This window comes from Theobroma cacao, chromosome 5 (assembly GCF_000208745.1).
Source record: "Theobroma cacao cultivar B97-61/B2 chromosome 5, Criollo_cocoa_genome_V2, whole genome shotgun sequence".
NCBI classification, from domain to species: Eukaryota; Viridiplantae; Streptophyta; class Magnoliopsida; order Malvales; family Malvaceae; genus Theobroma; species Theobroma cacao.
The window spans coordinates 35078214-35101999 of NC_030854.1; the positions used below are offsets into that span (position 1 = coordinate 35078214).

Genomic DNA, 23786 nt, shown 5'->3' on the forward strand with positions numbered 1-23786 from the left:
ATTATTATATATATAATAAAATATTTTTAATATATATACACTTTAAATATAAATATATTTACTTTCTATTTTTTATTAACCTTACAAAAATTATAACTTATAAAATTATTAATTATGTTTGAGATATTAGTTTTTAATTATTTAAATTTAAATTTTACTATTTGTGTTTTTTATTAATTTAATTAATCGGTACTCTAACGTTCAACGCTTAGCACTCAGAAGCTAAGAGAAAGTGGGCCCCTTGCCTAATGTGCACACCTCATCCGATTCCTTCTCACTCCCGAAAACGCAGCCCCCACCTGCTCCCTTGTCTTACTATTTAAACTCCTCCATCCTCGTCTCCAAGGTACGGTCTTTTCTTTTTCTTTCTTTTAAGTTAACAGTTTCCGACATAGCTCTGTTCTTGCAGGTGGTGTGTTATTCTGTTTGCTAAATCTTTCGGAAAATGGTCAGTTTTCTATTCCTATGATTTCAGTTGCAGTACTTGTTTTTTCAATTTTCATTGGCCAAATCATTACAACTTACAAGTACGTTTATCCAAATAAAGCTGAACTTTTCCAAATTAAAATTCCAAGCTTTGCGTGGCATTTGGTAACAGGGGCGGTGCGGTTGAGGTTACTCACCGCACTGACCCTGATTTTCTCTATTGAACTGTGTAGCTTAATTTATCTGTTTTTATTTTTAATAGAGATCTGTTAAAACAGGATGCAGGAAATATCCTTGAGGCAATCGCTGTGGGGCTTGCATTGGAATGGGAGAGAGAAAGGACAAGGCTTATGAAAGAGTTGCTGAGAAATTATGAAGGTGCTCTTCTGGAGAAGGCTCTAAAGCGCTCGATGCTAATGGCAAAGAAGAAGGAAATGCTTGCAGAGATAGAAAGCGAGGAAAAATTGATTGATGATTTCATGGTTTTCATTGAAGCTGTTGAGAATAACGATGTGGAGATTGCTCAGAATTTTGATGAGAAAGCTATGATGGACGCTATTGTTCGTATGCTGAACGGTGATGGCAACTCTGGCGGGAACGGTGAAGGATTTGGCGGCGTTTATGGTAAAGAAAAAAAAAACGTTTTTGCATTATTTTCATAATCGGAAGGTTACTTAGCTTTTGAATTAAAAAAAAAGGATCACGCGTTGGTTTCGGAACCAAACGTTAAACCGGTTGCATTGAAAACTCTGTTTTGGTTTCGCTAAGAGTTTTATGGTTGTTGTTGCAGGAGGGAATAACGATCTTGAGGTCGCTATTGAGGGAACAGGGCGTGACTGCGGTGAAGGCAGCAACGCTGGTGGAGAGGGCGGCAGTCGCAAGGGTGACTGCCGTGAATAGGGTCATTGGTGCAAATGACGGCTGCCCGCCGTAAGTAGCGTCGTTGCCGATTGGTGGGTCTGGTCGCATTTAATGATCTATTTTTGTAATAAATATGAAAATTTTGTTTACTAGTACTTGTCTTTCACTATGCGGGGTTCAATCTGTTTGGAGGAGTGGTGCACTTATACGTTGGCTGGATTGGAAAAAAGGATCTAAGTTTTTTCAGGTGATGTCTAGGGTCTGTCCCTTATTGGAGCTGTTAAGGCATTGGCAGTTTTAAGTGTGTCTGTAATATGCCAAATGTATGCTCTGTTTCTTTTGTCCGTTTTGATTGCTCGAATCTGGTTTTCTGTATCATGAGGTGATTCTGGTTTTCTTTTTTCTGTATCATGAGGTGATTCTGTTTTGATTGCTAAATCTGTTTCTTTTGTCTGTTTTGTTTGGTCAATCCCGACCTTGCCATGGTTTTGTATCAGACTTCTGATACTTAATAAAAAATCTGATTGATCGAGAGCAAAAAGGTACTTGTACTTGATCCGTGCCGATTAAACTTGGATTTATTGGCTTGCGTTTTTGCAGCAGGGAAGTGATTGAAACATAGATACAGGTTTATTAGTAATAGCAAGTAGGTGCTTGTAGAAATGGGCTAGCGTTGGAGCGATTGAGTAACAAGCAAGCAGGAACCTTCATTTTAATTGATCCTGGTTTATTCGTTATTACGAAGTCCATTTAAGTGAAAGCCCAGCAACTAGAGGTGCCGACGGAAACGTGGCCCAATCTGGCACGGGTTTAGACCAAATAATTGACAAGAACATCCTTTGCTCCCAAGCCCGATTGAGGAGTGCCTTTTTTGGCAGTAGGAGAAATAAAAAACTCGCACATAGAGTCCGACGTGAACAAAACGACAAATGCTTGCTGCTCCATGGTCAAAGAAGCAAATGGATTATAAATAAGTTTCCAAACCTTCCGTGCCTATAAATAGAGCTAAATGTTTTGCATAGCGAGAACGCCTTATTTCTGTTTCTCTTGTCATTAGGGTTAGAACAGGCCATCAAGCTCAATTCTTTCTCAGAGGTTGAGAAAGAAGTGCTTCTGTTTTTTTTTTCTTTCTTTTTTCCAGGAGAAGTTTTGGTGTTGATTTGATCCAAGGGTTAGTTTTGTCGCAGCTGTGTTGAGTTGAACCTGGGTGTTGAATCATCAGCTTGTTGCTTCAATAGCAGCCTGCCTGATCAGTTCGATCAAGCCATTAGGTTCAATTTTTTTCCTTGGGATGATCAGATATTTACAAGCCTAGATCATTCATAAAGTTTCTCGATCTAACACCATTAACTCATCATTTCATTATATATATATATCTGTTTATTGAGTCTTGAATTATACTATATATATACATATATATATTAGTTTACAAACATTAGAAGCTGGTCATAGAAAGAAATTAAGCCAAACCATAAGTATACTTCTGATCAATTCTAAGGCCAAACAAAGTAACCTATTAAAGAAATGCCTTAGGCACCCATCTACCTAAATATGCATTTTGCAATTTAAAAATTTAATTTTCCCTCCTCCTTCTTTGTTTTTAAACACCTAATGTTTTTATTTTAATTTGTTAAATTGAGTTTTATGATTTTTTAAAAAAAAATTTTAAGTCTAAAGATTATGAAATTTTTTTCAATTTCAATAAAAAACCATTAAAATGAAAAATTTTCTAATCTCCACAATAAGTTAAACATATAAAGAAGAAAATGACAAATATGATAAGATATCAAACTCATTATGGAAAGTAAAGGTGAAACCGAGAAAAATGAGCCACAAAAGTAGAGTTGATTGTACATTTATTCAAGGCTTTGGGTTCAGTTGGACGGCATTTTCCTTCAGCATCCTAAGAGCAAAAAACAAAGCAAAGCATGGGCATTTGCTACTATGCATGAGGTTGGTGTAATCGCCTAGCTATCCTGGGGAGCAATCGCTCGATTCTCTTAAATTCGTGCGAGCATTGGCCCCATAGACGGACGATTAGCAAAGCAATTACTCCATTTGCTTGACTTTTCTCAAGTTGTACGTGCATCGTTTTGCTCCATTTTCTTTGTCTATTATGTCTTGCTTTTTTTTTTTTAATATTTTATCTAATTGAATTAATTTGTAATTTCCAAAAGTGTCGGTCACTCGTTAGACCAACGGTGGCGTGTTTTGACCAATGAACCATTGGCGTGTTTTGCCCGATAACAGGTCGGTTGTCTTTTTGAAATTTTTTCTAAAGCCAAAACTTACACCTTATTATAATATTTTATTTTTATTAACGAATTAGCGGATTCAGTTGGTACAATTTTTTTTCTCTTTAATATTACAATTGTTTGTATGTAATATTACAATTTTTTTCTCTAATCTATTTAAAAGTTTATATTTTTTAATTTTTTTAAATTTAATCTCTTAACATTTTAATTTTATTCAATTTAATCTATATATTATATATTTTTATTTAATTTAACCTTTATAGTATGGTACAAAAAATTTTTGATTTGTCATGTGATACTAACATGTCAATACCACGTCATCATATTAATACAACATGATATTGTCACGTCATCATGTCTGTGTCATATGACATACCACATTATCATGTGGATGCGATATCATCAAAATATGTCACATCAATACTGATATTAACACTGATATCATCATTTTAAAGGTAAAATTAGATGTGAAAAATTAAATTAAAGTAATTTTTAAAATTAAGAGATAAAATTGATTCAATTTTTAGTACATGAATTAAATTAAATAAAATACATAAGTATAGAGACTTTGTGGTTATTTTAACCGTTTTTTAGGTATAGGATTAAGATCTTGTGGAGTTTGCTTGCTGTCAATTCCTTATTGTGTAGGGTCGAGATTTTGTAAGTATATGGATGTTTACCCATGTCAGATCATTTTCGGCCGAGTAAAATATTTTCTCAAACAGACTAAAAATTTGATATGACATATTGATAATGGAAGAATAAAGTTATACTTTTGAAAAAAAAATATTTGGTCTTATTGTTCATCAGTTGGTTTTCTTCGATCTATTGTTCTTCTTCCTCTTTTGTTTCTCCCTCCCACCTTTCTTTATATAATTTCAAGATTGGTTGATTCCTATTTTCAAAAAATTTTCTTTTCCAGTTTGAAGCAAATTAAAAATCAATTTTTGTTTGATGATAGCAATAGGCTTTCTCCTTTGGGATGATATTCTGACTTTTTTTTCTTGTTTTTTTTTTTTGGCAGTTTCATGGACATTTATAATTTTTCTTTCACAATATTAATGAAATATTTTGACATTTGAAAAAAAATTACACTGCTAATTATAAAGAAATTGAGAATAATTTCTATTGAGTTTTAGTTATATTTATTGCTTTTTCTCTTTACTTTAATATTGAATTAATAATATTTTAATTGTAGTTAATCAAATATAATTGAGAGTTAATTTAGTGTTAATTATATGATCTCGTTTACACCTTATTAATAGTTTGTTTTCAACAGCCGGTTCGTGATAACTAGGCAATTTGTTGCCAGCAACTGAATTTCTCTTGAACGGTGGCCTAATCCTAATGCGCGACGTCGCACAGTAAACCAATTTCTCAGCTTCGGATTTTTGTTGCCTTTAATTTAGCCTTTCTCTCAATAATTGAAATTATAAGGAATAAAGCCATCTAGTTTGGATGATATTATATTTTTTTTAATTGCAAGTTTCTTAAATTTGATTGATTAAAATGTCCACAAAGACCTTGTACTTATACATTTTGTTTAATTTAATCATTGTATTTAAAATCAAAGCAATTTAATTCATTGATTTTTAGAATTATTTTAATTTAATCTATTTTCTTAATGATATCTAATTATGTCGTTAAAAGGGATGACGTCAACATTAACGTGACACAATTTTAATGATGTGACATGTCATGTGGCACGTATCTGATAATGTAGTAGTGCTATGTGGTATTAATATGCTAAAATGACAATACTGACGTGTCGATGGCATGTGACAAATTAAAAAAAATTGTGCGAGATAATAAGAATTAAATTGAATAAAAATATATGATACAGAAACAATGAAATAATGAGTGAAATTAAAAGAATCAGATAAGAAGAAGAAGAATAGAAGTAACAATGAATTAATGGGTGAAATTAGTTGACTAATCAATGAAATTAGTGAGAAAGGAGAATGGAGAAAGAAGAAGAATTGATGAAGAGAAGAAAGGGGTTTGTAGTGCGGCAAAAAAGATCCAAATGAAAAGAAAACAAAAGAAAAAAATAAGATTTGGGTGTTATTAAAATAATTATTTAAAATTATTTAAATAAAATTAAAATAATTTTTAATTATTAATTTTAACGAATTGATAAACGTGTGATGAATACACGTTTAAAAAAGATAATACCAAATGCTTTGTCTTGATTTTGAAATTTGCTTCTCCTAGTTTTTTTTTTTCTTTATTTTGTCTTGACGATTCTTTGTTTGAAATAGGGGCTGTTTCCGTTTCTGCCTTTGATGGCCCTGCTTATCTTGGGTTTTTGGGTTTTTTGGATTAGTTGTTGCTGTGTTGGTTGAAACCTTGAGTTCTTGTCAATTTTTGTATTGCACTCTAGGTGATGGGTACAGGGCTACCCTTCTTCTATGTAGCTCACAGTAGGAACGGAAACTGTAACGGAACTTGTCATGCTGTTTCCCCTTCAATATGTACATATCTTTTTTCACAAGTCAGATGTTTTATGTCAAGGAGAATCTTTAACAAACAGTTAAAAGACTTTTAATGTTATGATGATTTAGTGTTGATAAAATAATTTAAAAAATATAATTAATTAAATATATTTAAATGTTTAATATAATTAAAAAATAAAATATAATAATTTTAAATTTAAATTTATTTAATTTTATATTTTTTCGTGTCATATTATCATATAAATTACCAAATCTAATTACTATGATACAAGAGGCGCAGTTGTAAGAACAATAGACAAAACCCGCTTAAAGAACAAAAGTCAAGTAATGCCAAGTACTCCGTCTTCTCCGCCACATCACAATAAGATTCCTAAACCCGACACAAAAAACCAAAGAGAGAGAGGGGCCCCTCAGAAGCCAAAACATAAAAATTAAAAAATTAGATAGAAAAAAAAAATCCAAGCTCAACCAGAGCTATGTTAGTGTGTTGATTTGTTTGTTATTTGTTCATTGATTTCTAATATATAGATGTAATAATTTGTTAATGGTTCGGAGAAGAAATTATTAAATATTCCTTCCTATTTTGAAATATGCCAAAATTATCCTTCGACTTATTTTTGGTGTATAAAAGTTATTATCTTTTTTGGATTTTATTTCAAATATATAGCATTATCATTTTTTGATATATTGATATATTTTGAACTTAAAATGAAAATAGGTAAAAAATATAAGTATTTATTTTCTAGCTGGAAGTAATTTAAATTTTTTATGAAAATCTAAAAATTATCTTTCCGTATAAATTTTTAAAATTGAATTTCTCACAATAATGTCAGACAAGGTCTCAGTGTATTAGACCCACAATTTTCGCAGTGCCTTGAGGCTAAAAATTTCCTTGGTCAGCGTAGTTTCCCACCAAGTACAAGCTAAGTTAACATTTTGAACTTTGGTTTTGTTCTAGCAGCAGTCTTTGAGTCATCTTTGTGTGCTCTGCTGGTTTTTAGGTGGTAATGTGAGCTGGGGTCTTCTTTTGATTGGCTGCACTATTTTTACCTATAAATAAAAATTTATTTAAAAATTTTAAAATAATATAAAAATTTATTTGAGCAGTATACCATCTCATGCTAATGCCTTTGAAGAAAGAGTTTAGTGGGGTTGCCAGGCCTGAGTTTGCAATCACTTTATCCTAGCTTAAAATCAGCCAAATAACACATTATCAAATGCTAGGATTTGCAATTATATAATAATTATTATTCTATTAGAAGTTAAAACCAGCTGCTGGGTTTTGAGCAAGTCAAATCTTGCCAACAGAACTTGATAACAGTTTGTTATTTCCGCTTCTATTTCTGTTAGGAACAAGCCTGCTCCTACTACAATGAAAACAGCAGACGCCTGCTCTTTGTTGCAAAAGAGGCGCCCAAATAACTATTTCCTCTTTAAATTCGACAACAATCCAGCAATCTTTCTGCAGGAGCACTACCGCCTTCTCCACCCTACCTGGCTGCTCTCTCTCTCTCCCTCTCCCTCTCTATCAAGTTCTTCGAACTGGTGTTAGAAACATTGATCTCTATCAAGTTCTTCGAACCAGTCTTAGAACCTTTGATCTTTCAATCTCTTCTTCGATGGTGAGGGTTCCTATCTATAATTTTGACGTTCTATCCTTACAATTTCTTTCTCAAATAATAACATCGTTTTCTTATAATTGTGTTTTATTCAACGAAAGAAGAAATGATTTCGTTTTCACAACATAAACAAGCTTCTTTTTTTTTACCACGCGTTTTGTTTAAGTGAAAAATAATTATTCCAATTTTTTTAGCTCAATCAAATCTTTAATTATGCTGATCGGACTAACCATTTTATTTTTTTGTAAAGTAATGACTTATTAAGTTATTTCTGATGAATTTGGAATTATTATTTTGATTCTGTAGGAAAAAAATTATTTAGATCCCAAAAAAAAGGGCTAATTGGTTTTATGACCATTTTGTCCATGTATCTTTTATAAAATTGTAGTCTCATCTGGATCTAAGATGAGAAAAGGTCTACCAACCACGTTATGTTAGCCCCTAACTAGCTTGGGCCTGTTAGTAGTTAGATCTGGTCGTTGGCAGTGCCCTGTTGGCTCGATGGCGATCAGATCTAGCACTAAATTGGTGCGTTGGTGGCATCTAGCCACCATATAACTGTTTTTCCTTTTTTCTTTTCTTAATTGTCTTCCCTCTATTTGGTTCCATGAATAATTCCATTGTTAATCTGATACGTGACGTTATGGCAGATCTTTTTCCGCTTCCTAATTGATATTATTGTGGGGGTTCTTGCTTACCCGGTTACAAATATTGAGTTTTTTTTTATATTTATTTATTTATCATTTTTATACTATATTTTAGGCTGCATATAACTTGTAATTGATAGATTACTTATTAGATTTCATAATTTTTTAAATATAGATTTTATTGGATTGCATTGTTTTCACTCTATTAATAAATTGCATGTAATTTACACTCAAGCATTGCATTTATTAATTAATGCATAATTGTTTGTTTAAAGAGTATAATTTAATTTTTTTAAAAAAGATAAATAAATAAATAAATTTGCATGTTATTTAACTTAGTTAAAGTAATGATTGAATTAAAGTAATGATTGTCAACGCATTGGGATGAAAATATATTTTTTGTTCAATTGAAAGCAATCCACACACAACCATCCTAATGACCAGTGGCGTGGCTTGCCATTGTTGTGGGGGCTATAGTTTCCCAAAATTTTTAAAATTTTCTATATATTATATATCTTTTTAATAAATCTCTAAAAGTAATTTTTTATTAAATAATTAATATAAATAAAAAATAATAAAATAACCTTACAATCTCATTCAATTTTATTCTAATTCTTAAATTTTTTCCTTAACTCTTTAAGTTTCTCTATACCTATATCCCTCCCTTTCTTTTTTTCTTTCTCTTCTTTTTTTGTCTCTTCATTGTGAAATTATAAAAAAAGTAAAATTTTTGTTAATTTTTTATTTTTATTTATTTATTTTTTTCAATTATATTCTTCCTTATATATTCTACATTTTTATAGATTTTATCTTTTCCAAATTTCTAAAAACCATCAACCATATTTTTTTTATTATGTAGGTTCTATCTTCCACTTGTTATGTTCATCCTTTTTTTTGTTATGTGAATTTTATTTTTAATAATTTTTATTTTTTAAAATTAAAAAATTATTATGTAATTCTTAAATATAAGTTCTAATGCTACATTATTAGTTGTTAGTTAAAATTTTATCAATATATAACTTTTTTTATTAATCCTAATTACATAAGAAGAAATTATCTTAAGTAATTTTTTAAATGTACCTTACGTTTTATATTTAGTTAAAAGGAAATTATCTTGAATATTTATTCTTTAAACCATCTTAATTATATAAGAAGAAATTATTAATTCTATATATCATATTTAATTATTTATATTTTATGCATTATAATTTAATATTAAGTATTTTAAATTTAAATAAGAATAAAATAAAAATATTGTATGTTGACTGTATTAATTTTTAGTTGTTATATTGAAAAAAAACAAGATTTCGAAATAAAATGGATAATGAGTTTCTTGTAAATAATTTAATCGTTTATATTAAGAAAGACATTACCATGGTGGAATAAAATTTTTCTAAAGGATTATTATAAGTTTTTTTTATTTACATGTTATATAAAATTATTATCTATTATGAATCTTTTGATTATTAATAGTTTAGTTCAACATATTAGTTTTAAAAATTTTTTAATCTTTATTGTTCTTCATCTTTGACCTCTCAATAAAAATTAGTTAATTCTACCCCTGCTAATGACTTGCCAAAGCAAAACCAACATTTTTTAAAATGTTTTAAAAATATTCGTTATAGTTAGTATTAAGCTGCTATATATATATGGGGACGAAGCGTCCCTTCACAATAGGGGTCGTGGCCTCTTCAAAAATTTTAAAATTTTCTATATATTACTTATATTTTTTAATGAGCCTCTAAAATAATTTTTTTATTAAACTATTAATCTAAATAAAAAATAATAAAATGATTTTATAAATTCATTTAACTTTATCTTAACTTTTAAAATTTTCCCTTTTAAGTTTCTTCACACCTAAAAAAAAAAAAAAAATTCTTCACACCTCTTTCAATCTCTTTCTTTTGTTTTCTCTTCTCCTTTCTCCTTTCACTGTGAAATTACAAAGAAGTAAATCATTTTTTATCTTTTTTTCAATTTATATTTCTTTATTTTTTTCAATTCTATTCTATTTGATCATATGTTTTAAGTTTTTATAGATTTTCTTCTCCAAATTTTTACGAATCATCAATCATATTTTTTTTCTTTTTTGTTATTGAGTTCTATCTTTTACTTGTCATATTTTTTTTTTGGTTATGTATTCTCAATGATTTTAGTCTTTAATAATTAAAAAATTATTATATAATTCTCAAATTTACGTTGTAGCGTTGCATTATTGATTATTGCTTAAAATTTCACTATTATATCATTTTTTATGAAGATATTTTTTTATGTATTTTATGTTTTATATTTAGTTGAAAGTAAATTATCTTTGAGTATTTTATCTTTAAACAATACTGATTATATAAGAGAAACTTATTAATCTTGTATATCATATTTAATTATTTATATTTTGTGCATTATTTCTCTCCTTTTTTAACCTTCCAAAAAATATNTAATTTCATGTATATGTAATAAAGTAATATATACATATAAATATATATTATATATATATATATATATATATATATAGTTATATATATATATTCTCAGCGTGCTAGTTATACTTTGTTATTAGTATTATTTCGATTTTTGTTTTAGTATTAGCAACAGAAGCCTCAAGTTTTTTAATTTATAGACATTAGAGTATGCAATTATTTTTTTTATTCATATATTCTTTTTATGGATTTTATTTCCATATTAAGTCTCTAGTTTACTGGATGGTCCTTAAGCAAATAAACAATCATGGACCAACAATAAAAATGAGGATTTAATATTTTTTTTGGAAAGCAATGAATTAATTGATTTTAATAAATTGTATAGCAAAACACCATGGCAAAAACCCAACACTTGTAAGTCAAGCTGCCCTTTACAGAACCTCCGATGGGCCATTACGAAGAGATATCGTTGCCATACACCAAATTCAAATCACACACCAAGACTTAGCAACACAATTTACTTTACACGGCTTTGATCGAGATACAGCCTAAACCCTGCCAGACAAACACACCACAGCTATGCATCAACATGACAGATAGAAGTATAAGATCAGCAGAAGCAGAGTATTGCAACTAGGGATATGTAATTGGTTATCAACTTATCTCATATCGGGATTTATATCCGTAAGTATCTGACTCTATTATATAGGGTTCGGGGTACTTTATATTTGGGTTTGAGATGAGTATGGACAAGAATTTTGTTACTCATCTTGAGTTCGAATATGGGATGGATATTACTCTTTAAATATTCGATAACCAAACTCAATTATATATTTATGCTTTCAAGGGGATTGGGGGGATCAAACTTGGGCAATGCAATTAGAAAACCAAAAGCATTGCCAATTTAACCAAATCTTCTTTTTTATACCATATGATTAGAATTTATATTCATTGTTTTCTCACTTAACCAAAGAAATATATATTGTTTTTTTTTTCTCAAACCCTAACACAACCCTTTTTACAGCTTTACTTCCTTCCTTCCTTTCTCCTCCTAGTGGGCACACTTTTTTATTTTTTTGAAAATTGGGTAATTTATTAATCAAGAGGAATGAGAGAGCTCCCTAAAACTATACGATAGCAATTAGATTTTAAAATGCTATGTTAAAATTGTAGCTCAAAATCCTAGTTCATCATCTCAGCATCATATCCGTAAAACCTTATTTCAAACCCAAAAATAGAACATACCTATACATAAATTCTAAAAAGTATGTAGTTTTCCAACATCCTATGGGACTCATCAATGGAGCTCCAAAGCAAACCAATAAGAAAAACAAAGGATATCAGAGGGCAAACTTAGGCTAACAAGCCTTAGATTCTTAGAGACAAACACCTTCAACTTTAACCCCACTAGGATTCATGATTTTATCCCATAAAAAGTGTTTCACAAATCAAAGTTGATGTGAACACTTAAATACTCAATCTCACTCTAGTACACAACTAATGTTGGATTCGTGACTCCCATCTAAGACCGTGACACTTAGCATGTCAGCATCCTAGCAACTCCTTCTTTTGCTAACTTATCAACATCTTGATTCCCTTATCTTAAGGTATGATTGATCAGCCATCTTTTTACTTCGTGTTTCAAACCTTCAATTTGCAGCAACCATTTTCTCATCCGACAAGGGGCTTTGTCTGAATTTTGCACCTAGTGCATTGCATTTACTAAGTCGCTTTCAATTATGAATGCATGAGAACTAACGTATTGTGAAGCTACAAAAACCAGAAGAGCTTCTTTGTTCGCAAGCAAGTCAACGAGGTTTGAATCATTTACCCCAATGGAATTTGAAACGATGTCCAAAGGTCCCCTCATGCATATGCCTGAAGATCCCCTTCCCCTCTAATTCTAGCATCTCTCGAGCATCCATTGACTAAGGCGTCAACATTAAATTTAAAGTACGCTTCACTTGGTTTGCACACTTTGCTCTTCCTTTCCCTTTTTTGGTGATCTTTCTCTTTTCTTCTCCTTGTTTTCTTTCCACTTTTCATTAAACTTCTCCTTTTCACTCTTGGAAAACATTTTCCCATTATAAACCATATCATTTTTATATAACCATATAGACCATAAAATGACAAAGAAAGCAATCCTTCATACCTTATCTCTCCTTACGCAAGTCTCGATGATGTTCCACACCATTAAGAAATAAATTACCTCCTTCAAGATTGTCTAAGTGAGCCTTTACAAATTGCACCATAATGATTAGATTTTCCAAGTTTCAAAACATGTAAAGAATATATGATTTACCATTTCAACCTCCTTATGGAAAAGAGCACAAATGGTCAAGTTGCTACACAACAACAACCCTCTTCTCACTAACTCATTTTTATAGAGTTTCTACCTTTAAGTACCTACCAATAAAACACTTAAACTTCAAAGGAGAAAATCAATCCATATTGATTTTCGTAAGTCCTAATTTTCCCTATTCTTATCCTTCACAATTATGTAGAAAGAATTTGCCAAATACACACCACTAATAGACCATTTCCATATAAGTTTGTCTTGCAAGACTTTTATAAGGAAGGTATCTCTAAGGGCCTGTTGCCATTGTATCAATTGGCTAGTTTGACAATCGAGTTCTCCTTCTCAGCATCATTCCCCCATTATCCCGACTTGTTTAAAGTGTTAGCCTTGTTAATCTCAAACGTGAAAATACGTGAAAAGGCAATATGGAGTATCATTCCATTAATCCACTCCCCCTACCACCTCAGAGAGATGTTACTACTATTACCAACCACGAATCCCATCCCTACAAACACAAAACAAAATTAATTGTTAGTTAAGAATAAAAGGCTCGATATGTTTTAATATACCGATACAAAGGGATTGAGCATACCCCTCTAATACACCTACAGGTGCTAAATAAAAGAACTTTACCCTCCAATACAAACCCGACCTTCTTACGACTATTTTCATGTGGAATCAAAGCCAAAGGGTTTCCACCATTATGAATCTCCATAGGTTGTTGTGTTCCTCCCCATATCAGAGGTTCGTAATCTTAAGCCCTCTGTAACCTTTGTGCATGTGTCACAGATTCCACATTAGTAAATGATGGGGTGAATCTTGGGTATATAAATATAGATCTTCTTTCACTTATTAAGCATGTTTTTTATGTTGGAAATGTGAATCCGTTACAAGTTGTATTAGAACAAACTCAAATCTTCACTTCTATGAGACTTCTATGAGAGATACATAAGGGTTAAGGTAAATTTGGATCGGCGTAAGAATCCCTCTTCTCTATGGGTAAAGACCCTTGCCTTAACCTCACCTCATAGAATTTCATCAAACGCATTAAAATTTCATTTGTAGGGGCCAATGTGCTTATTAATGTAATTAATTATTAATTTTAAAATTACATGCAAAGGAATTAGATGTGTAAATTTTCAAATACAAAACAATGTATACTCTTCGATAATTATATAGTGTTTTTGACAAGTTTAGAAATTTTATTTCAGCATCTTTCAATTGTCTTATGAGAAATTAGCAAAGTTCCACTTAGTTGACTTTCAAAATTTCAGGGGAAGGAGTAGTACTGCAGTCCAGTTTTAAAAATTTAACATATATTTTGTGTTAAGAGCCATAAATATAGAATTTTGACATTTGAAAGGGAAAGAATTCTTTGATAGTTTAAGAATTAAAGTTTAAATTCTAAATCTTAAAACTTAAACTCTTGACCTTAAATAAATCGACAACAATCAATTCTAAATGTCTTTAAACGTAATTTTGTAATAAATTCCAATTATTTTGGATTATATAATTTTCAAAACGTTAAAATTTATAAACTTTTAAGTTTTTTTTTGAAAGGTAACTTTAAAAATTATTAGTTTATACATTTACAATAAAATTTCTCAATTACACTTTCTATTTTCTTTAGTAAATGTGTTCTTTAGATGCACATTAATTACTAAAGGCACCATTAACTTTGACTATGAATTAACTTATATTAGCTACACATTCATTTTTTAATTTTCTTTGGTACATGTGCTTTTCTACTTGTTCCTTCTTCTTTTTTCTTTTTTTTTTTTATAAGTTTATTAGTAATAAATAGTTTTGTATATTTTGCTTGCCCAATCAGGATGTACCAAACGTTCTTGAGGCTGTGGGGGTTGAATTGGCAAGGATGAAAGCCGAGAATAGACGCTTGGCGATGCGGGTAAGGGCAAAGAAACTCTCAGTTAAATGGAAGAAGAAAGAATTGCGGAGGATTAGGAGAGTGAACCAGCTACTTATTGCGGAGAATAAACGCATGCAAGAATTGGTCGACGATTTTCTGCTTACGGCTGAGGTAGATAACGATCATGTTCGCCAGATGAATGAAGCTATCCAAGGAATGAATGATCTCAACCTCCATGGAAACTATAATATTACTACTGTGAACCAAGTTCAACCTTGCTGTAGCAGTGGCAACGCGGCTGATGGCGACAACAACGGTTATAACCGTGGTGGTGGAGACGGAAACAACGGTGGTGGACACCATGAGTAGGGTGACGTTGGAGCCCGTTTCACTGTGACTGCCTCTCTTGTGGCAGTAAATAATGGTGCAGGTCTTAAGGTTAGAGTTTCAATAATTTGTTGTGTTTGAGCCAAAAGGTAGCGGCTGGCTAGTGTTACTGTTTTCTTTTTTGGTGAATTGGCTGTTTGAGTTCTTTGACCATGCTGTTTTACTGGTGTAGTTTAACCAGTTACAATCATCAATCAAAGTACTATTAATTTTAAGAAATCTTCTATAAGTAACTTGTTAATCAGTCTCCTGGAGCAATTCTTTATATATATATTTTTTTGTGAATGATGCTATGTACTATAATAAAACAAAGTAGATCAACGACCAAGACAAAATTTAGATAAGCTTTTCTTAACTGAAGTTCCTTTTATTCTTTGGATTCAATTAACGGGTATATATTTAATTACAAGTATTGGTTAAGGTTAATTAAAATATTATTTCTAAATTTTTTTTTCATATAAGGCACCATGTATTCTCATCAATTTTTTTAAAAAAGATAATATAGATTGTCTTAATTCATTATGAATAGTTAACTGATACAATTTTTTTTTTTCATATTTTGTAGTTTACACAGAGTAATTCAGTTGATAAAAAAAGTTTTTTTTTTTGGATCAAGTTCGATCTTTATGAGAAGTATTTTGAAAATAAAATCTTGAATGCACAAGACATACTTAAAACTTAGAAATACCTTGACCTTATTAAAAAAATATTATCCTGTCCGTAATTAAAAGGAAGAGAAACTGTTTTAAATGGAATTTAAAATAAGCAAGTCAATATAAATAATTTCAACGATCCAGATGAACCCCAAAGCCCAAAACAGAGGACCTATGCTAGCTTATAGTGAAGTCCGTTAAAGCCATGTTTTGTGTGGATTTAAGTGCATAAATCGCTGCTGGAAAGTGATTGAAACATAGATACAGCAATAAAACAGCATCATTAGTAAAAACAAGTTGGTGCTGGTAGAAATGGCATAATGCTAGTTCAGTAAATGTATTAAGCAAATATGATGTTGTTCTGTGGTGGAAAAAACTTGACAAATATGAGACATTAAATGGTTGTAAGGAGAAATTCAGACTTTGGTTGACATTAACTACTCTTAATGGAAATAGACTAGTGCATCAATTTTTCTGTGTTAAAATTTTTTCAATTTATCAAAGAGAATGGTATTATTAGCTAATGTATAGATAATCGGTGTCAAAGTTAATTCACGTCGGAAACCAAAAGAGAGAGAAAGTTACAATTAGAGCTGCCTATGGAAGCCTGGCCCAATTTGGCAGGAGCTTAGGCCTAACAACTGAAAGAGAACCTTCTTTGCTCCCAAGCCCGATTGCAGTGCTTTTTTCGAAAAAAATCAAATAAAAAACTTGTATTGGGAGTCAGGCGTGAACAAAACGACAAAGTGCTCTGTGGTCAAAGAAACAAGTGGCTTGTAATTAAGTTTTCAAGCCTTTGGCGTCTATAAATACAGGGAAATGCGTTGCACCATGGCCTCACAACGGCGCTATCACTTCCTCCTTGGTGATAACGCCTTATTTCTTTGTCTCTTGTCAATACGACTAAAACAGGCCATCAAGCTCAATTCTTTCTTGTTTCTTGGATATTGAGAAAGGACTGTTCCTTTTTTTTTTTCCAGGAGAAGCTCTGGTGTTGATTTGATCCAAGGGTTAGCTTTGTCGTAGCTGTGTTGAGTCCTGGATGTTCAATTACCGGCTTGTTGCTCCAACGTCAACCTGCCTCAGTTCGATCAAGCCATTCCGTTCAATTTTTTTCCTTGGAATGATCAGATATTATATTCACAATCCTAGATCATTCATAATGTTTCTCCACCTAACACCATTAACTCATCATTTCATTTATATATATAACTGTTTATTGAGTCTTGAATTATAGTATAGAGATAGATTTTTTTTATCTCGTATATCATATTTTATGCATTTGAATTACAGACTTCTAAAACATGGATGTTAGTATACTAACATTAGACTGAAACTAGGCCGAACCAAAAGTATACTTTTGATCAATTCTAAGGCCAAACAAAAATTTAAAAATTTAAGATTGCCTCCATCTTCTTGTTTTTAAACACCTAATGTTTTTATTTTTATTTGTTATATAGAATTTTATGAGATTTTTTTTAATTTTTTAAGTTTTAAAATTATGAAAAAATTTTTAACTTTAATATAAAACCATTAAAATGAAAATTTTCTCAATCCACATAATAAGTTAAACATATAAGCGAGAAATGACAAACAAGATAAGAAATCAAATAATTTTGTTAAATAGTTAGAAAATTTTAAATTATTCAAAACTTTTTATTTTTTTAAATAAAAAGAAATTTTTTCGATGTTGGAGCGTAAAAAAAAAAAAAGAAACAAGGGAATTCATTATGGAAAGTTAAGGTGAAACCGAGAAAAATGACCCACAAAAGTAGAGTTCATTGTACATTACTTGACCGTATTTTCCTTTTAACATCCTAAAAAAACCCCAAAACAAAGCAAAGCATGTCATTGGCTATTACTCATGAAGGTATCTTGAGGAGCAATCGCTCGATTTTGGTAAAATCGTACGAGCATTGGCCCCATAAACGGACGACTATAGTGCCAAAGCAATTACTCCATTTGCTTGCACTTTTTTCAAGTTGCATGTGCATTTTGTCCATTATGTCTTGCTTTTCTTTTTTTTTATAATTTTTATCTTTTCTCGATTATATTTAATCTTTTCTTTCCGAAAGTCTTGGTCGCCAATCAACTTTTAAGTGTTTTGACGGATGACAGGTCGGTTGTCTTTTGATTTACGTAATGCAAATTTTTTCTAGAAGCGAATATTACATCTTATTATAATATTTTATTTTTTTTATTACCGAATTACTAGATTAAGTAGCTACAAGTTTTTTAACTTTAATATTACAATGGTTCAATTTTAATTGTTTATATTGTGGAGATCATATCAAAACCCACGGTTAAGATGATTAAAATTTTATTACTATATATATAATTATTTGATGATATGTTTTTGTCAAATGAAATAATTCATGATTATTAGATTTTTTTTAACCAAAACAAACAAAAATTACTTTTTTTTTTAATAAATGAAAACAAACTTTTACTCTTAGAGCCTGTTTGGCTTGATTTTTTTTTAACTTAAAATTTATTATGAAGCTCTTATAAAAAATAATAATTTTTAAAATTAAGTTAAAGTTGTTTGGTAAATTTTTTTTATAAGTTTTTTTTATAAATTATAATTTTTGTTAAAATTATCATAAAAGGTATTTCTTTTTTTTATAGAGTAATATTGTAATTATTTTTAACAAATGAAGATATTTTTGAAACAAAAATAAAAATTCTTTTATATTTTTAAAATAAGAGAAGAAAAAAGCTCCTCCTTGAAGGTTTTTTTTTAAGCTCTTTTTTTTAAAATTTTATTCTTAAAAAAAATATTTTTTTAAAAAAATTTCTCAAAAAAATCATGTTTGGCTTAATTTTTTCTTTTAAAAATATAAATAAATTAAAAAAAAGTTAGGCCAAACATGCACTTAATCCAACTGTCAATATTATTGGATCTTATTGTCCTCATTCTATTGTTCTTCCTTCCTCTTTTGTTTCTCCTTCCCACCTTTCTTTAAATAATTTCAAGGTTGGCCGATTCCTATTTTCACAAATTTTTTTTTTTCAGTTTGAAGCAAATTAAAAATCAATTTTGTCTGAGGATAGCTTTAGACTTTTTTCTTTTGGATGATATTTTGACTGTTTTCTTTCTTTTGCAGTTTCATAGACTGTTATAATTTTTTCATCACAATAATTAAATCTTAGGAAATTTCTTTTTCTAAAAAATTAATTTCTATGGATAATTGTAGAGAACTTGAGAATAATTTCTATTGAGTTTTAGTTATATTTATTGCTTTTTCTCATTACTTTAATATTTAATTAATAGTTTTTTAATTATAGTTAATCATAGATAATTGAGTGAATAAGTAGTGTTAATTATATGATTCCAATTATACATTTTTGATAGATTATTTTCAATGGCTGATCGTGATAAGTAGGCGATTGTTACCAACAACCGCACATCTCTTGACCGACTCTGGATTTTAGTTATCTTTAGTTTCATGTTTCTCACAATAATTGAAATTATAAGAAATGAAGCGATCTACTTTGAATGATATTATATATTTATATAAATAATTTCAAGTTTCTTAAATTGATTAAAGGCAAGGTGTTAATATAAGGGATGTTGAATATTTACCTTTCTTTGTTAAGACAAAGCCCATAGCTTAGCCATATTTTGAAGAGCTATTCAAAGGTCAGCTCCGCCCCTCATTCTCCTGTATATGGTGTTACTGGCAGTAAGTTACTGCTCATGGAGAAGCTGGTCTTCGTCATGAGTTAACCCTCACAACCAGACAAGTCTACAAAGAGGCAATTTTACGGACAGATGGATAAATAAATGGTGTGGGTGATCCATTCATGGAGAGAATTAAATTCATAAGCTTAATTTAAGAATATGATAATTAATTTAATTATATTTTAACTCTTCATAGCACTTTTAAATAGTAATGTCATATACTTAAAATTTCAAAATTACAAATTTTTACTATAATATCTTAAAATGCTTTCCAAACACACCTTTCCTCAACCACAACAATAATATCCAAAACCATTATCTTCTTATTAATGAAATATTAGGCTTAACAAAAAAAAAAATCTAAATAGGTCTTAGTGTATTTGACCCACAAAGCTTGAAATTTCCTTTGTCAGCTTAGATTCCCACCAAGTAACAAGCCAAGGTAACAATAGAGCCTGGAAGTCTTCTGTTGCTGGTTTCTTGGAAGCCTTGTGGCTACTGGCTTTGTTCCACAAGCAGTTTTCTTAGCATTTTAGGTGGTGTTTGAGTTGGGTCGGTCCCCTTTTGATGGTCTCATCTATAGTCCATGAATAGAATACTTATGCCTTTTAAAACAGGTTTAGTGGGACAATTCAATTAAACATGGAAAGATATAATGAGTTAAATGTTCAAATAAGTTTTAGAAAATAATGCCAAATTCAATTCGTTTAGAAAATAATAAGTGTTATTATTCTACCTAATTAGTTTATTAAGGGGTGCTGTGTATATACAATAAATAACTTATAAATAGATGAAATGTTAGATAATTATTTGGTTATCTAGTGGGACACATTAAATGTTAGGGTTTGCAATTATATTATTATTTTATATATATTGGAATCTAAAACCAGCTGCTGTGCTGGGTGTTGAGCAAGGCCATTTGCCAAACCACAGGTCGTTATTTCCGCGTCTATTTCTGTTAGGACCACGCATGCTCCTTATTACAATGACAAAGGCAAATGCTTGCCTTTTGTTGCAAAAGAGGCGCCCAAATAACTTTTCCTTCTATAAATCAATCAGCTTCCCACCCCATTCTACCACACCCATATCTCTCTCTCTCTCAAACGCCATAGTCTCCGAACCAGTTTTAGAGATGGTGAGGTTTCTATCCGTTCAATTTCTTTCTCAAATGTTGATATCGTTTCTTATAATTTTTGTTTTCATTTATCAAGCAAACGAGTCCAGGTTTTGTATTGACAACATAAGCAGTTGAAGATTTACATGTGCTTTGGAACCAATCTTTGGTTCAGTCTTTGTGTTGACACATGTGTTATCTTTTGCTTCAATCTTCCGGCCATTGAAGACCATCAATCGAGGGAAAAGAAGGAACCTGATGAAAGAGAAAAACGAGGAAAAAATTAAAACCAAACTCTTCCAATGATTGAAGACCAAAGAAGGGAAAGTATGAAAGAGACAAGTGTCTTACCCAAACCAAAACCTTCCGGCGATCGAAAACCATCTGCCAAAGGAAAAAGAGGGGAAAAATATGAAAGAGAAAAACCATAAAAAAAATTTGTTGGCTTTTGACATGGCTGAGACCTCACCATCATATCCTCCCTGGACCTCACCTGGATATGGCTATTTGCCTTCCATGTGTAGGGCAAAAGATAGGAAATTATGAGAGAGAAAAAGAAAAACGAGAAAAAAATTGTTCGCTTTTTCTGTGGCCGAGACCTTTGACCTCTCCGCGACATCCTGTGTTCTTTTTGCTCTGGCTGAGACCCTTGATCTCACCATAACATATTTTCTTGACTCCTTTCTGAGATCTTCCTTTGGCTCCTGCATTGACATATCCTCCCTTGCCTTCTTTTTGGGATCTTCGCTTGGCTCCCACTTGAACATCTTTTCCTTAGCTACTCTGTTCGCTTTTGCTCTGGCTGAGACCCTTTTGACTTGACCACACCATGACATCCTCCTTGGCTCCTCTCTGAGATCTTCCGTTAGCTCTCACACTGATATATCCTCCCTTGGCTCCTCTGTTCACTTTTGCTCTGGCTGAGATCCATGACCTCACCATAACATCCTCCTTTACCTCTTCTTTGAGATATTTTCTTAGCTCTCACATTGACATATCCTCCTTGGGCTCCTCTCTGGGATCTTCTCTTGACTCCCACGTCGACATCCTCCCTTAGCTACTCTGTTCGCTTTTGCTCTGGCTAAGACGCTTGACCTCACCATGACATCCTTCCCTTTGGCTTCCACATCAACATTCTCTCTCGGCTCTCATCATGACATCCTCCTTGGCTCTTCTCCGGGATCTTCCCTTGGCTCTCACATTGACATATCCTTTCCTTCGCTCCTCTTTGGTATTTTTCCCTTGGCTCCCACATCGATATCCGCGTTTGGCTCCTTTGTTCGCTTTTGCTGTAATTGAGATCCATGACCTCACCATGATATCCTTCCTTGCCTCGTCTCTGGGATCTTCCGTTGACTCCCACATCGACATCCTCCCTTGGCTCCTCTGTTCGCTTTTGGCTCTCTCTAGGACCATTGACCTCACCATGACATCTTTCCCTTCGCTTCCATATCGACAACCTCCCTTGGCTCTCACCACGCCATCCTCTTGGCTCTTCTCTGGGATCTTTCCTTGGCTCTCACAGTAGTAATATTCGCTTTGTTTAAAAGAAATATATCACAAATTGAAAGCTGGGCGAATCTTTAAATATCTAGTGTCACTTTCATACACAATTAATGTAAAATTCATGACTTTTTATGAGATCATGAAATTCTCTCTTGACTCACCCTAGGAACTTCTCTTCAGTATGAGATTTATGGTTCAACTTGTTGGGAGCATACAATCTTCTTGATATGAGATTCACATTACTCTACATTGAAACCATGACACTCAATCTCACTCTCATTAGAACTATGATATCCAATAAAACGCATGGCTCTCATTAAGATAATGACAGAAGATTTATATTAGCAAAATTTTATATATTTTAAAATTTTAAATTATTTTGTGTTGAGAGTCATAAATATAAAATTTTGAGATTTGAAAAGGAAAAGAAATCAATGCCTAAAACTAAAATTTTAAATCTTAAAATCCAAACTCTAAATCCTAAATAAGTCCACGACACTCAATACTAAATGTCTTTAAACATAGTTTTATAATAAAATTTCAATTGTTTTGGATTATAAAATTTTCGAAATGTAAACTTTTATTTATTTTATACAGTAACAATAGAAAATTCTTAATTAAACTTTCTTTGACAGTTTAAAGACATGTTTAACCTTGCAACTTAATTTTTCCTATTTTTTGTGGTACATGCGCTTTTCTATTTGTTTTTTTTTTTTTGTTAATATATAAGTTTATTAGTAATATGAATATTTTGCTTGCCCAATCAGAATGGACCAAACGTTCTTGAGGACGTCGGGGTGGAATTGGCAAGGACGAAAGCCGAGAATAGACGCATGGCGAGGTGGCTAAGGGCAAAGAAACTCTCAGTTAGACGGAAGAAGAAAGAATTGCGGAGGATAAAGAGAGTGAAGCAGCTACTTATTGCGGCGAATAAACGCATGCAAGAATTGGTCGACGATTTTCTGTTTACGGCTGAAGCAGATAACAATCATGTTCGCCAGATGAATGAAGCTATCCAAGGAATGAATGATCTCAGCCTCGATGGAAACTATAATATTACTACTGTGAACCAAGTTCAACCTTGCTGTAACAGTGGCAGCACCACTGATGGCGACAACAACAGTTATTATCCTGGGGGAGGAGGCGGAAACAGCAGAGGTCATGGCGGTGGCCACGATGGTGGACGCCATGAGTAGGGTGATGTTGGAGCCCGTTTAACTGTGACTGCCTCTCTAGTGGCAGTAAATAATGTTGCAGGTCTTAAGGTCAGAGTTCGAACAATTTGTTGTGTTTGAGTCAAACGGTAGCTGCTGGCTAGTGTTACTGCTTTCTTTTTTTGGTGAATCTGTCTGTTTGAGTTCTTGGACTGATGTTTTACTGGTATAGTTTAACCAGTTGCAATCATCAGTCAAAAGTGTTATTAATTTTAAGAAATCTTCCATAAGTAACTTGTTAATCAGTCTCCTGAAGCACACCTTTATATTTTTTTCATGGATGATGCTATATACTACAATGAAACAATTGATAAAAACATTAAATTCTCTAATGCTTAACAAGGTTATTCTCATTCTATGCCTTTATATATAAAATT

The 23786-nt window shown here is 31.5% G+C and overlaps 3 protein-coding genes across 3 annotated transcripts; all 3 read left to right on the forward strand.

The window, feature by feature from the left end:
• LOC18599933 lies at window positions 369-1817 on the forward strand. The gene is made up of 4 exons (XM_018121220.1): window positions 369-448; window positions 705-1050; window positions 1217-1669; window positions 1703-1817. The coding sequence occupies exons 1-3, from the start codon at window positions 446-448 to the stop codon at window positions 1324-1326; spliced, it is 459 nt and encodes a 152-aa protein (XP_017976709.1). The 5' UTR covers window positions 369-445; the 3' UTR covers window positions 1327-1669; window positions 1703-1817.
• Window positions 7555-15447, forward strand: LOC18599934. The gene is made up of 2 exons (XM_018121255.1): window positions 7555-7620; window positions 14812-15447. Exons 1-2 carry the CDS (start codon window positions 7618-7620, stop codon window positions 15217-15219), a joined length of 411 nt encoding a protein of 136 aa, XP_017976744.1. The 5' UTR covers window positions 7555-7617; the 3' UTR covers window positions 15220-15447.
• Window positions 20613-23654, forward strand: LOC18599942. The gene is made up of 2 exons (XM_018120648.1): window positions 20613-20710; window positions 22963-23654. Exons 1-2 carry the CDS (start codon window positions 20708-20710, stop codon window positions 23389-23391), a joined length of 432 nt encoding a protein of 143 aa, XP_017976137.1. The 5' UTR covers window positions 20613-20707; the 3' UTR covers window positions 23392-23654.